This window comes from Haliotis rufescens, unplaced genomic scaffold, assembly GCF_023055435.1.
Source record: "Haliotis rufescens isolate VD_foot unplaced genomic scaffold, xgHalRufe1.0.p SCAF_50, whole genome shotgun sequence".
NCBI classification, from domain to species: domain Eukaryota; kingdom Metazoa; phylum Mollusca; class Gastropoda; order Lepetellida; family Haliotidae; genus Haliotis; species Haliotis rufescens.
The window spans coordinates 667,463-682,379 of NW_025964224.1; the positions used below are offsets into that span (position 1 = coordinate 667,463).

General features: G+C 42.7%; 1 protein-coding gene across 1 annotated transcript; it reads right to left on the reverse strand.

The window, feature by feature from the left end:
- Window positions 1-1,185: 1,185 nt before the first annotated feature.
- Window positions 1,186-14,917, reverse strand: LOC124151381. The gene is made up of 6 exons (XM_048384726.1): window positions 14,774-14,917; window positions 12,526-12,640; window positions 10,943-11,031; window positions 9,672-9,788; window positions 7,119-7,175; window positions 1,186-2,705 (listed from the first exon to the last, which is right to left on the reverse strand). The coding sequence occupies exons 1-6, from the start codon at window positions 14,843-14,845 to the stop codon at window positions 2,601-2,603; spliced, it is 555 nt and encodes a 184-aa protein (XP_048240683.1). The 5' UTR covers window positions 14,846-14,917; the 3' UTR covers window positions 1,186-2,600.

The window sequence follows — 14,917 nt, forward strand, 5'->3', positions numbered from 1 at the left end:
TTGTTTGAAAAATACACCAAAATATTGGTGTCACAGGAACTTTTGTTGTTGAGTATATATATATTGTGTGTTGTTACCTATAGTAACACAATGGGTCATGTCTGGTAATACTTTGAACTGTATGACAATACTGATGTTCTGAGGCATATGTCTATATAACCATCAATGCATGATTAACAAACCGTAACCTTAATAAAACAATTATGTATCCTTTTATACTGTTGTTATTTCTAATTGTTCTGTTATCTCGCAATAATCTGAACAGATGAACAGATGTACATGCAGTGTGAACATGACTTCATGTTCAACAGATACCAGACATTCAATCGTTATTATGCAAGCCGGTCTTGTTCAACAGATACCAGACATTCAATCGTTATTATGCAAGCCGGTCTTGTTCAACAGTTGCCACACACTCAACTGGTATTGTGCAAGCCGGTCTTGTTCAACAGATGCCAGACATTCAACTATTATTGTGAAAGCCGGTCTTGTTCAACAGATGCCAGACATTCAACTATTATTGTGCAAGCCGGTCTTGTTCAACAGATGTCAGACATCGAACAAGCCACACTACAAGACAACCAGATCCACCTGGTCCTGTTACAGGCGTCTCCTACAGGGACTATGCATGTCTTGAAAGGCGACTTACAGGATCGAGCGGTCAGGCTCGCTGACTTGTTTGATGCCTGTCATCATATCCCAATTGGGTGGATCGATGCTCATGATCTACTTGCCCCTAGAGCCCATTAGACTACCCCACGGCCTGTACTTGCCCCTAGAGTCCATTAGACCGCCCCATAGCCCGTACTTGTCCCTAGAGTCCATTAGACTACCCCACGGCCTGTACTTGCCCCTAGAGTCCATTAGACCACCCCACGGCCTGTACATGTCCCTAGAGTCCACTAGGCTACCCCATGGCCTGTACTTGCCCCTCGAGTCCACTAGAATACCTACTCCTTGTTCACTTAACCAGGGAACAGCTCACACACAGTGAGTGAGTGAGTATAGATTTTTAGCAATATTCCAGCAACATCACGGCAGGATATACCAGAAAAGAGCTTCACGTTGTACCCAAGTGGGAAATCAAACCCAGGCCTTCAGTGTGACTCACAAACGCTTTAACCACTTGGCTACCCCACACCCCCTCACACTGCAGACCATGAAGACATAAACACAATGTTCCAATCATTTTCTATAAAACATTTATTTCTATTTAAGTATAAAATATTCTTGACAATATTATGATCCATGATCCATGAATGGAATATAATCATACAAAAGAAGCATGCTTGACATATAGACTTAGCAACATGAAACTTGCACTACCGTGTCAATTCAATTTAGTAATTTTACCAAAATTAATCAAATGAAAATCATGAAAATATCTGGTTTTCTGTTTGAAACACATAAAGTGTAATTTTCTTACAATGGTTATAAAGAACCTGCATCTAAAGTGCCATATGTACAAAGGTTATATGAAACATGGATGAATCAGTGATGAATACTATGTACAACTTCATCCTGTCCCTCTCCTAACTGTCACACCACCTGTCCTTCTCAGAGATAAGTTTCTTATTCCTGTCACTGATAAAAAGAAACCAACTTAATCCAACTGTTTTTACAGAAAACCCATGCATCAACATGTACTCACAAGAGTGGATAATTGCCACAGCCATTTAGATGCATTTAGTCAATAAGCTATGGATAATATTAACCACATTTAACTGTCGTATTTTCCTTCTTCCATCAGTGAAACAAAACAAAATGTATTTAAATACTAACCACGATAACCAATCATAGCTTGGCTGGTGGCTTTTTGATGTTGTTAGTTTTGTCCATAGAGTAGAACTTAATTGAACAGTTTCACCTGCTTAACAAAAAATAACTTCGTAAATTTGTTCAAGGCACTGTTATTGTGTTTTGAAAAAAACACATGCTGTGACATTACTTGTTCTTATTCTGGACAAGCTTTACATGACAATAGCTTTGACTTTACTAAAGGGAGTACAAACAAATGAAGAAATCTTAATTTACAATGCAAACTTATTCTCTGATAACCACGATAACTAGTCTGTAATGAATTATGTACAAGTTCAAACTAAACCTATGTATCAGTATTTAATATATTGGCAATCATATATTCAAAATGAAGAGGAATGTATCATGTTATTTGCTGCTCACTAAAGTCAGTTGTAATAAAAATTTCAGCAATTTTCTCAGATCTTTCTACATGTTCTAGATGATGTTTGTATATTAAACCTTCATCACATTAGTTCCCCTTAAACATAGACCCAACCAGAATGTATCTTATTTGCTGAAAAAAATAACAATCGCTGATAATTTCACAGAATGTCCCAAATATTACTCTTCTATTCTTTAGGTCAAGAAAAAGGCAAGGAAATGAATGTAATTTTAACACCTTCAATATTAATATCACATGCCCAATAATACATTTTCAACATAGCCCAAAGTTTACTTATGTTCTTCACTCTCTGGCAGAGTCCAAAAGACAGAATGGCAAGATATCAATAAGTGGAACTTGCTGATCATGAAACAATTTCCTTGTAATAATGTCCCAGGGTCACCGAGACACTAGGTGTCTATGCGTAGGAGTGACTGTACTTCTTCTCAGAGAACCGAAGCTCCATCGCCATTTCATCTGCCATCTGCTCATATCTCGAGTACAGCACACATGAGAAACATATCTGAAAGTAAACAAATCTATCAAATTCCTTCTGAAACTTGAAGGATCAGAAATTTACCACTCATACCATTTAAGAAGCAACCTATGGACACTGATTGAGCACAAACCTGGGGCTGAACACAAACCAGGGATGCTGGGAAGAAGGGGACACAACTCTGCACACTTAGTTGTGGCATCTTTAAACATTTGGCAACCCTTTCCCCTTACTTGAAGATTATCCCACCTCTATTACAGTACTCGCAAAGATGGTCGCAGTTTCACTATTGCTATATAGTAGAAGAATAGTGAAAACCATAACCGAGATACTATTGCAATACACATCACATTGGTCCAGTATCCCAATAGTATAGCAAGAGGTATAACACTCTCAGTAGTACTGTAATTGACACCTGTAACTCATAGCACACACCATTGACACCTATAACTAACTACTGACGCTGTTAGTCCTAGTACACCCCACTATTGACACTGTTAGTCCTAGTACACCCCACTATTGACACTGTTAGTGCTAGTACACCCCACCATTGACACTGTTAGTCCTAGTACACCCCACCATTGACACCTGTTAGTCCTAGTACACCCCACCATTGACACTGTTAGTCCTAGTACACCCCACTATTGACACCTGTTAGTCCTAGTACACCCCACTATTGACACTGTTAGTGCTAGTAGATCCCACCATTGACACTGTTAGTGCTAGTACACCCCACTATTGACACCTGTTAGTCCTAGTAGATCCCACCATTGACACTGTTAGTCCTAGTAGATCCCACTATTGACACTGTTACTGCTAGTACACCCCACTATTGACACTGTTAGTCCTAGTAGATCCCACTATTGACACCTGTTAGTCCTAGTAGATCCCACCATTGACACTGTTAGTCCTAGTACACCCCACTATTGACACTGTTAGTGCTAGTACACCCCACTATTGACACTGTTAGTGCCAGTACACCCCACTATTGACACTGTTAGTGCTAGTACACCCCACCATTGACACTGTTAGTCCTAGTACACCCCACCATTGACACCTGTTAGTCCTAGTACACCCCACCATTGACACTGTTAGTCCTAGTACACCCCACTATTGACACCAGTTAGTCCTAGTACACCCCACTATTGACACTGTTAGTGCTAGTAGATCCCACCATTGACACTGTTAGTGCTAGTACACCCCACTATTGACACCTGTTAGTCCTAGTAGATCCCACCATTGACACTGTTAGTCCTAGTAAATCCCACTATTGACACTGTTACTGCTAGTACACCCCACTATTGACACTGTTAGTCCTAGTAGATCCCACTATTGACACCTGTTAGTCCTAGTAGATCCCACCATTGACACTGTTAGTCCTAGTAGATCCCACCATTGACACCTGTTAGTCCTAGTACACCCCACCATTGACACTGTTAGTCCTAGTACACCCCACTATTGACACCTGTTAGTCCTAGTACACCCCACCATTGACACTGTTAGTGCTAGTACACCCCACTATTGACACCTGTTAGTCCTAGTACACCCCACCATTGACACTGTTAGTGCTAGTACACCCCACCATTGACACTGTTAGTGCTAGTACACCCCACCATTGACACTGTTAGTGCTAGTACACCCCACTATTGACACCTGTTAGTCCTAGTACACCCCACCATTGACACTGTTAGTGCTAGTACACCCCACTATTGACACCTGTTAGTCCTAGTAGATCCCACCATTGACACCTGTTAGTCCTAGTACACCCCACCATTGACACTGTTAGTGCTAGTACACCCCACTATTGACACCTGTTAGTCCTAGTAGATCCCACCATTGACACCTGTTAGTCCTAGTACACCCCACTATTGACACCTGTTACTCCTAGTACACCCCACCATTGACACTGTTAGTCCTAGTACACCCCACTATTGACACCTGTTAGTGCTAGTACACCCCACTATTGACACTGTTAGTGCTAGTACACCCCACTATTGACACTGTTAGTGCTAGTACACCCCACCATTGACACTGTTAGTCCTAGTACACCCCACTATTGACACTGTTAGTCCTAGTAGATCCCACCATTGACACCTGTTAGTCCTAGTACACCCCACCATTGACACTGTTAGTGCTAGTACACCCAACTATTGACACCTGTTAGTCCTAGTAGATCCCACCATTGACACTGTTACTCCTAGTAGATCCCACCATTGACACCTGTTAGTCCTAGTACACCCCACTATTGACACCTGTTAGTCCTAGTACACCCCACTATTGACACCTGTTAGTCCTAGTACACCCCACCATTGACACTGTTAGTGCTAGTACACCCCACTATTGACACCTGTTAGTCCTAGTAGATCCCACCATTGACACCTGTTAGTCCTAGTACACCCCACTATTGACACCTGTTAGTCCTAGTAGATCCCACCATTGACACCTGTTAGTCCTAGTACACCCCACTATTGACACCTGTTAGTCCTAGTACACCCCACTATTGACACCTGTTAGTCCTAGTACACCCCACCATTGACACTGTTAGTGCTAGTACACCCCACTATTGACACTGTTAGTGCTAGTACACCCCACTATTGACACCTGTTAGTCCTAGTACACCCCACTATTGACACCTGTTAGTCCTAGTACACCCCACCATTGACACCTGTTAGTGCTAGTAGATCCCACCATTGACACTGTTAGTGCTAGTAGATCCCACCATTGACACTGTTAGTCCTAGTACACCCCACTATTGACACCTGTTAGTCCTAGTACACCCCACCATTGACACCTGTAAGTCCTAGTACACCCCACTATTGACACTGTTAGTCCTAGTACACCCCACTATTGACACTGTTAGTCCTAGTACACCCCACCATTGACACCTGTAAGTCCTAGTACACCCCACTATTGACACTGTTAGTCCTAGTAGATCCCACCATTGACACTGTTACTCCTAGTAGATCCCACCATTGACACCTGTTAGTCCTAGTACACCCCACTATTGACACCTGTTAGTCCTAGTACACCCCACTATTGACACCTGTTAGTCCTAGTACACCCCACCATTGACACTGTTAGTGCTAGTACACCCCACTATTGACACCTGTTAGTCCTAGTAGATCCCACCATTGACACCTGTTAGTCCTAGTACACCCCACTATTGACACCTGTTAGTCCTAGTACACCCCACCATTGACACTGTTAGTGCTAGTACACCCCACTATTGACACTGTTAGTGCTAGTACACCCCACTATTGACACCTGTTAGTCCTAGTACACCCCATCATTGACACTGTTAGTCCTAGTACACCCCACCATTGACACCTGTTAGTCCTAGTACACCCCACCATTGACACCTGTTTGTCCTAGTACACCCCACTATTGACACTGTTAGTGCTAGTAGATCCCACCATTGACACTGTTAGTGCTAGTACACCCCACTATTGACACTGTTAGTGCTAGTACACCCCACCATTGACACTGTTACTCCTAGTACACCCCACCATTGACACTGTTAGTGCTAGTAGATCCCACCATTGACACCTGTTAGTCCTAGTACACCCCACTATTGACACCTGTTAGTCCTAGTACACCCCACTATTGACACTGTTAGTGCTAGTACACCCCACTATTGACACCTGTTAGTCCTAGTACACCCCACTATTGACACTGTTACTCCTAGTACACCCCACTATTGACACCTGTTAGTCCTAGTACACCCCACCATTGACACCTGTTAGTCCTAGTACACCCCACTATTGACACTGTTAGTCCTAGTACACCCCACTATTGACACTGTTAGTGCTAGTACACCCCACTATTGACACCTGTTAGTCCTAGTACACCCCACTATTGACACTGTTACTCCTAGTACACCCCACTATTGACACCTGTTAGTCCTAGTACACCCCACCATTGACACCTGTTAGTCCTAGTACACCCCACTATTGACACTGTTAGTCCTAGTACACCCCACTATTGACACTGTTAGTGCTAGTACACCCCACTATTGACACTGTTAGTGCTAGTACACCCCACTATTGACACCTGTTAGTCCTAGTACACCCCACCATTGACACCTGTTAGTCCTAGTACACCCCACTATTGACACTGTTAGTGCTAGTACACCCCACTATTGACACTGTTAGTGCCAGTACACCCCACTATTGACACTGTTAGTCCTAGTACACCCCACTATTGACACTGTTAGTGCTAGTACACCCCACTATTGACACTGTTAGTGCTAGTACACCCCACTATTGACACCTGTTAGTCCTAGTACACCCCACCATTGACACCTGTTAGTCCTAGTACACCCCACTATTGACACTGTTAGTGCTAGTACACCCCACTATTGACACTGTTAGTGCCAGTACACCCCACTATTGACACCTGGTGTCAGCCATGAAGTAGGGGGCAGTAGGGTGCTGTACGTACGTAGATGCAGGTCTTCACAAGCCAGTACAGCCACAAGAACACCACAAAGGAAAGTCTCTGTAACAAAAATTGAATACTGATCAGCAGTGTAAGTACATCACAAACTTCACAGAGTCCATCAATTTGGATATTCATATTAGTCGATTTATCCTAACGCTGCGTTTCCTTCTTCACTTCAATCACATAACAGAACCCAAAACAGGCTTCTTCTCCCTCACTACCTTCCCAGGAGGCCACTGCAATAAATTATGTGGCAAGTTTTCAATTTGAATAATGCATGTTTGTATTGTCTCATATGTTGGTGATATCCAGTCTATTTCCATTCTGTTGTTTCAACACAATTGTCATGGGTAATGACTAGCCTCATTCATTGTGTGACGTTTAATAATTCATTAAGTGAGTGAAAATCAAGGTGAGTAAACAGAGAAGAGTTGGTATAACAGGCAATAAACTCTTCAACCATGCCACTGGATTTGTCAAATAACAGGCAATAAACTCTTCTACCATGCCACTGGATTTGTCAAATAACAGGCAATAAACTCTTCAACCATGCCACTGGATTTGTCAAATAACAGGCAATAAACTCTTCAACCATGCCACTGGATTTGTCAAATAACAGGCAATAAACTCTTCAACCATGCCACTAGATTTGTCAAATAACAGGCAATAAACTCTTCAACCATGCCACTGGATTTGTCAAAAACAGGCAATAAACTCTTCAACCATGCCACTGGATTTGTCAAATAACAGGCAATAAACTCTTCAACCATGCCACTGGATTTGTCAAAAACATGCAATTTTAAACATTTGAAATGCCCGCCACGGTCATATGGCCTCTTATGAAGATACTGAAGACATAATTTTAAATTATTCTCTAAAATTGAAATTAAGTAGATCTTGTGGTTAAGAAAGAACTTTTCCAATCTGACTACAACCAATTTGGGCGATGTTTATTCTTGTCTGAGGAATTTATTAATAAACTTAAGTAAGTCTTCAACGTCTTCAAAAGAGGTAACAATAACCCTAAGAAAAACAAAAGTGAAATAATAATCTCAAACATGTTGAAAGCACTATTTTTAATTCCTATCTGGGTTAATCCCAGGAATGCATACTAAGTGCCCATGGCAGGCAAAATGGGGAGAAAAAACTGATATTGTTAAAAAATAATGTGCTAATTTTTGGAAATCCTGAGGGATTGGGATATTATTAGTTATAACTGAGAATATTTGATTTGCTGCACACTTGGGACTGAATATCGGCCTCTGAGCAGGTCCAGATAAATCCCTGTCTTCCGAATACAACAATTAAGCATTGACCCCCAACAACATGCACACAAATACATGGAGCAGTAAACATGCACAATAATTTTTTTTCTTCCCAGACATTTTTTTTTACAAAAAATAAAAAAAACAAAAGAACACATGATTTGCATTGATGAACACTGCCACGTTATCAGAGGATAAGGTCATTTGTGTCATATAAGTCAGTACAACTGATTTATTAGGGACAACAAGTTGTATCAGTTTCATACTTTAATATTCTATCACAACACTGAGGCTGCAAACATGGCAAAGAAAATATCAGGACATCTTCATCAAGATTAGCTAAATAACCTGAATTGTATTTTCATTATATCTTGTCCTCACAAAAAGGAAAACAAAAATACAGAAAAACTTAACCATAGTAGTAAAGTGAAGAGGGGGGATGGGGGGGTGCCTCCTCATGTCACAACCCTTGCCTCAATGCCTGTAGGGGTTGGGGTGCCCCCTCATGTCACTACCCTTGCCTCAATGCCTGTAGGGGGTGGGGTGCCCCCTCATGTCACTACCCTTGCCTCAATGCCTGTAGGGGGTGGGGTGCCCCCTCATGTCACAACCCTTGCCTCAATGCCTGTAGGGGGTGGGGTGCCCCCTCATGTCACAACCCTTGCCTCAATGCCTGTAGGGGGTGGGGTGCCCCCTCATGTCACAACCCTTGCCTCAATGTCTGTAGGGGGGATGCCTGTAGGGGGGGATGCCTGTAGGAGGGAATGCCTGTAGGGGGGGGCTCATGTCAAAACCCTTGCCTCAATGCCTGTAGGGGGTGGGGTGGGGTGGGGTGGGGTGCCCCCTCATGTCACAACCCTTGCCTCAATGACTGTAGGGGGTGGGGTGCCCCCTCATGTCACAACCCTTGCCTCAATGTCTGTAGGGGGGATGCCTGTAGGGGGGGATGCCTGTAGGAGGGAATGCCTGTAGGGGGGGCTCATGTCAAAACCCTTGCCTCAATGCCTGTAGGGGGTGGGGTGGGGTGGGGTGCCCCCTCATGTCACAACCCTTGCCTCAATGACTGTAGGGGGTGGGGTGCCCCCTCATGTCACAACCCTTGCCTCAATGACTGTAGGGGGTGGGGTGGGGTGGGGTGGGGTGCCCCCTCATGTCACAACCCTTGCCTCAATGCCTGTAGGGGGTGGGGATGCCCCCTCATGTCATTACCCTTGCCTCAATGCCTGTAGGGGGTGGGGTGGGGGTGGGGGCTCATGGCACTCGCTTGCCTCAATGCCTGTGTACTTACGAAGGTGTTGAGTCCATAGTAGGAGAACTCGAAGAGAGAGAAGCAGAACTCGATGAAGACATATGAGATGATGAAGTACAGGTACCATCTAGTCTCCCTCATGTACATCACAAAGTGCTGTAAAACAACCAAATACAATTGTTAATGCCCTAGTAGTATTGCAGCCCTCTAAGTAGCCACCTTTTTGTGACCAAATGGGACTTAAGTCTATGATTGGCGACCTAAATTTATCTACTGCTTGCCCCTTGGCTACCTAAAAGACAACATAACCTGTTTGCTCCAAAAATCGAGGTTTGGCTCCTAAAATATTCATGTTTGGAGCCGCTTGGCTCCCTAACAAAAAATAACGAACTTAGAGAGCTGCATTGGTGTATTTGTTTGACATAAGTAGTAAAATCCTAGATATTTTTTATATTTGAATACTTATCCAGCATTACTCCTTAACATGCTTAATGCATCAACTGCTTGTTCTTGACAGAGAGAATGAGCTGTGTGAGGTCTTGCTGAAGAAGACGTTGTTTCAACTAGCTTTGAGGGCAACCCCATCACACAGCTCCAATGTGACCACATTTTTGTGAGAGTTGTAAAGTTCTTTGGGCCATTGACTGGAAGTCACTTGTACAAATGATCTATCTCAGACAGTCATTTGTACGAGTCTTGCGGTCCCCGTATCACGTTCTCATAACACCCTCCACTGTTCAGCATCAGACACTTAGACTTGTTGCTGTGTCAGTGAATCGGGGAGTGACTTGGGTTTCATTCTGCTTTTAGCAATGTTCCACACATACAGGGGCAGTTGGGTAGCTTGTGGTTAAAGTGTTCGCTCAGCACGCCGAAGACCCGGGTTCGATTCCCGACATGGGTACAATGTGTGAAGCCCATTTCAGGTGTCCCCCGCCATGATATTGCTGGAATATTGCTAAAAGCGATGCAAAACAAAACTCACTCACTCCACACACACCATGCGTGCGTGTACTGGTCCTGACTAATTTGGTGCTAGCCCACTTAGATACCATGCCTCACTTTAACATGGATACTCCACTGAGACATAATTATTCTCCAAGACAAGCAATCTCTATTTTTTCCTGTGAGGTCAAGATCCAGGCAGGGTAACAAGTACCATCTTTAAGCATATTTTAGTATGATGAAGCAGAGGATCATTAGTCGCCTCCAGCAAGCATGGGTTGCTCTGGAACATAAACCAGATGATCGCCATGCAGGGGGGTAGATCTGATCGTAACGAGAGTGACTGGACACTGTTGTCTACTCACCCGGTTTGAGACCATCACGGACATGTACACTGAGAAGATGATGATGCCGACGTGGAAGACAAGCAGGATAACGTCACTGGCCAGGAAGGCTGCAACAGGAGGCAGATGGAGTCACACACTGTTTGTTTGTTTGTTTGTTGTTTAACGCCGCACTCAGCAATATTCCAGCCATGACGGCGGTCTGTAAATAATCAAGTCTGGACCAGACAATCCAGTGACTGACATCATGATCCTTGATCCAAGGAATTGGGATACGATGACATACATCAAGCAAGTCAGCGAGTCACCCGATCCTGTTAGTTGCCTCTCACACGCTGACAGGTAAACACAGCCATGTAAATCTGTACATCGAGTCACACACTGACAGGTAAACACAGGCATGTAAATCTGTACATCGAGTCACACACTGACAGGTAAACACAGCCATGTAAATCTGTACATCGAGTCACACACTGACAGGTAAACACAGCCATGTAAATCTGTACATCGAGTCACACACTGACAGGTAAACACAGCCATGTAAATCTGTACATCGAGTCACACACTGACAGGTACACACAGCCATGTAAATCTGTACATCGAGTCACACACTGACGGGTAAACACAGCCATGTAAATCTGTACATCGAGTCACACACTGACAGGTAAACACAGGCATGTAAATCTGTACATCGAGTCACACACTGACAGGTAAACACAGCCATGTAAATCTGTACATCGAGTCACACACTGACAGGTAAACACAGCCATGTAAATCTGTACATCGAGTCACACACTGACAGGTACACACAGCCATGTAAATCTGTAATCGAGTCACACACTGACAGGTACACACAGCCATGTAAATCTGTACATCGAGTCACACACTGACGGGTAAACACAGCCATGTAAATCTGTACATCGAGTCACACACTGACAGGTACACACAGCCATGTAAATCTGTACATCGAGTCACACACTGACAGGTACACACAGCCATGTAAATCTGTAATCGAGTCACACACTGACAGGTAAACACAGCCATGTAAATCTGTACATCGAGTCACACACTGACGGGTAAACACAGCCATGTAAATCTGTACATCGAGTCACACACTGACAGGTACACACAGCCATGTAAATCTGTACATCGAGTCACACACTGACAGGTACACACAGCCATGTAAATCTGTAATCGAGTCACACACTGACAGGTAAACACAGCCATGTAAATCTGTACATCGAGTCACACACTGACAGGTAAACACAGCCATGTAAATCTGTAATCGAGTCACACACTGACAGGTAAACACAGCCATGTAAATCTGTACATCGAGTCACACACTGACAGGTAAACACAGCCATGTAAATCTGTAATCGAGTCACACACTGACAGGTAAACACAGCCATGTCAATCAGTACATCGAGTCACACACTGACAGGTAAACACAGCCATGTCAATCAGTACATCGAGTCACACACTGACAGGTAAACACAGCCATGTCAATCAGTACATCGAGTCACACTGACAGGTACACACAGCCATGTAAATCTGTACATCGAGTCACACACTTCCACCATGTCCATGGTAGAACCATCACTTACCCTGCCACTGATGAGATCTCCATGCTGTGTGGAAACCCTGGCTGATCTCGAAATCATAATTTGCGATGGCGGAGACATCCAAAGCCCTCATCAGCAAGGCAAATATGGCTGTGACCTGCAAACATGAAACAAACACAACTGATCATTGCTGATGGAACAGAAACTACAAATCACTGACAGGCGGCTTGGAATTACAGCTTATCTGAGCCACTTTCAACACTATTTCAAGCAAGACAGATGGTCCATAGTTCAACTAGGTAATTCTGTATATTACCAGTGTTCAAAGTAGAGTGTAGATTTAGTGCCTCAAGCCATCTAGCAGTTTTATAACCCACAACATAATTTGCAAAATTATTGTTGCAAAGAGACAGTCCACGGACCTATATAACCATATATACAAGTCCGCGGATGGACAAACCGTGCAGAACAACAACCAAAGGTTCACAATGGCGACCAACAAAGGTACCCTGTCTCGGCAATAGATTTAGGTCTATTTTCACAATGCACAAAACCAATTTCATACTGGCGGTCACCTAAACTCATGGTGTACAAGGAAGTGTTTTGTTTACCTTATAGCCTAGAAGCAACTTCAGCGACACTCTCGGAGACATTTCTGTAATCCGATTTTGGTTATAGCTATTAAGTATAATTAAGTACATACTTTTCCACTACAGAGAAAAGTACATGGGAGGCATTATTGTACCTGTGCCAACAATGACCCCAGTAGTGTCACAGACCTTCTGACAACTTTTTGACCATTTAAGTTTTTACTCTATGGTTTCTATTTAAATTGGGCTATTACATTTTTCATTGGGTAGCCAATCTTTTTTCACTCATCTATTCATCACTCTATTGGGTTTTCCCCCAAAATTAGTGAACATTTTAAGACTTAAAAAAATGAAATAATGTTTTAGATGTACAGTCAAGTCCCACTAATCCGACATTGTTGGTTACATATGATTATGTTGGATTAATGAGTATGTCGGATAAACGAAATTAAGTAGTATCAACGTGCGTGATGGAAAATCGGACAACTACACGACAGATAATGATACAAACACGTAATAAAAATATATAAATGAAATATTCAAATGGTTATGTTACATTGTCAACAGAAAATGTTTTCTAATCATGCAACTTCTAAAGCTCAACACAAAACAACTGTTACGGACTGTATGACTTATTCAAAATACTTTTAAAAGCATAGTCTGGAATGGAAGTCACAAGTTTGAAACTGGTACCGCAAAGCTAAGAAAGCTGCTTTCTAAGTGACTAACATTAACTTCCTGTTAGTTATTTCATTGGTCAGTCGTAGTTCATGAAAGGTTGTTCGGTTCCCATCATTAGTGCCGGATAAAGCCGATTGTCGGATTAACAAGTGTCGGATTAACGAGACTTGACTGTATATAACCAGATAACCATGATAACTATTCTAAATATATAGGCTTGACTCGGAAAGAAAATTAGCTCGTAATTGTGTTTAAGAAATTAACTCCTTTGTACGCTGAGAAGGCTTCATTAGGTATTTACGTGTGCTATTTTTATACATTTGAGTTTTTCATTTAAAGCTACATTTCTGTACGCAAGTTAATTGAAAGTAATTCGGTTTTTTTCATATTTTCTACGGGTATTTTTCGCAAATACGCTGCTTATCTGAAGCTCTGTGTTATTTCTCATACATGGAGTAAACTGGTGCAAAAGCCATGAAAACACAAGATAAATGAATTCCCAGAAATTTATATTGTTGATGCATTTCAAGCAGTAGGCCTGGATCTTTGTGAAACCCAAAACATCATCATTCAATGGGTTTCCACCATACGAACTTGTTATCGGTCAGTAAATAAAAATATATACCCTCTATATGTAAGTCTCTATTTACATATTTAGGGGGTATATATCTATACTTACTGACAAATAACAAGTTCCTGTTGTCTCCACAACTGCATCGATGATCGAGTGCCCAGCTTGCCGAGCGAAATGGGTAAGACTTCCGCCTGTATCCACACTCAAAAATATATATGATTAAAAGGGTTGAGCGGCAATACTTACGTACATAACTTTTGGAGGGTGGATACGGGCGGAAGTCTTTCCGCGAAATGACCCCAGGTTTGTTTATTTCTAAAATGTCTAAACCAGGAAACGCGGAGAAGGGATCGACTGATTCAGGGCTACTTCAAAATGCCTCACCTGTACACACAGGTAACATAACTAATCAAGCTATGGTCTTAACTAAACGGTCGTCACTTACCGTGGTAGTAATGTACCCGATTACAGTCGCTGTTCGAAGATCCCAACACAAAAATCTTCGGAGTAGAGTCATTTTCGAAACAGTCTCTCACCTGAAATGGCGGCGTTTCCGGTTACCTGTAAAATGGGACCATTCATTGATAGG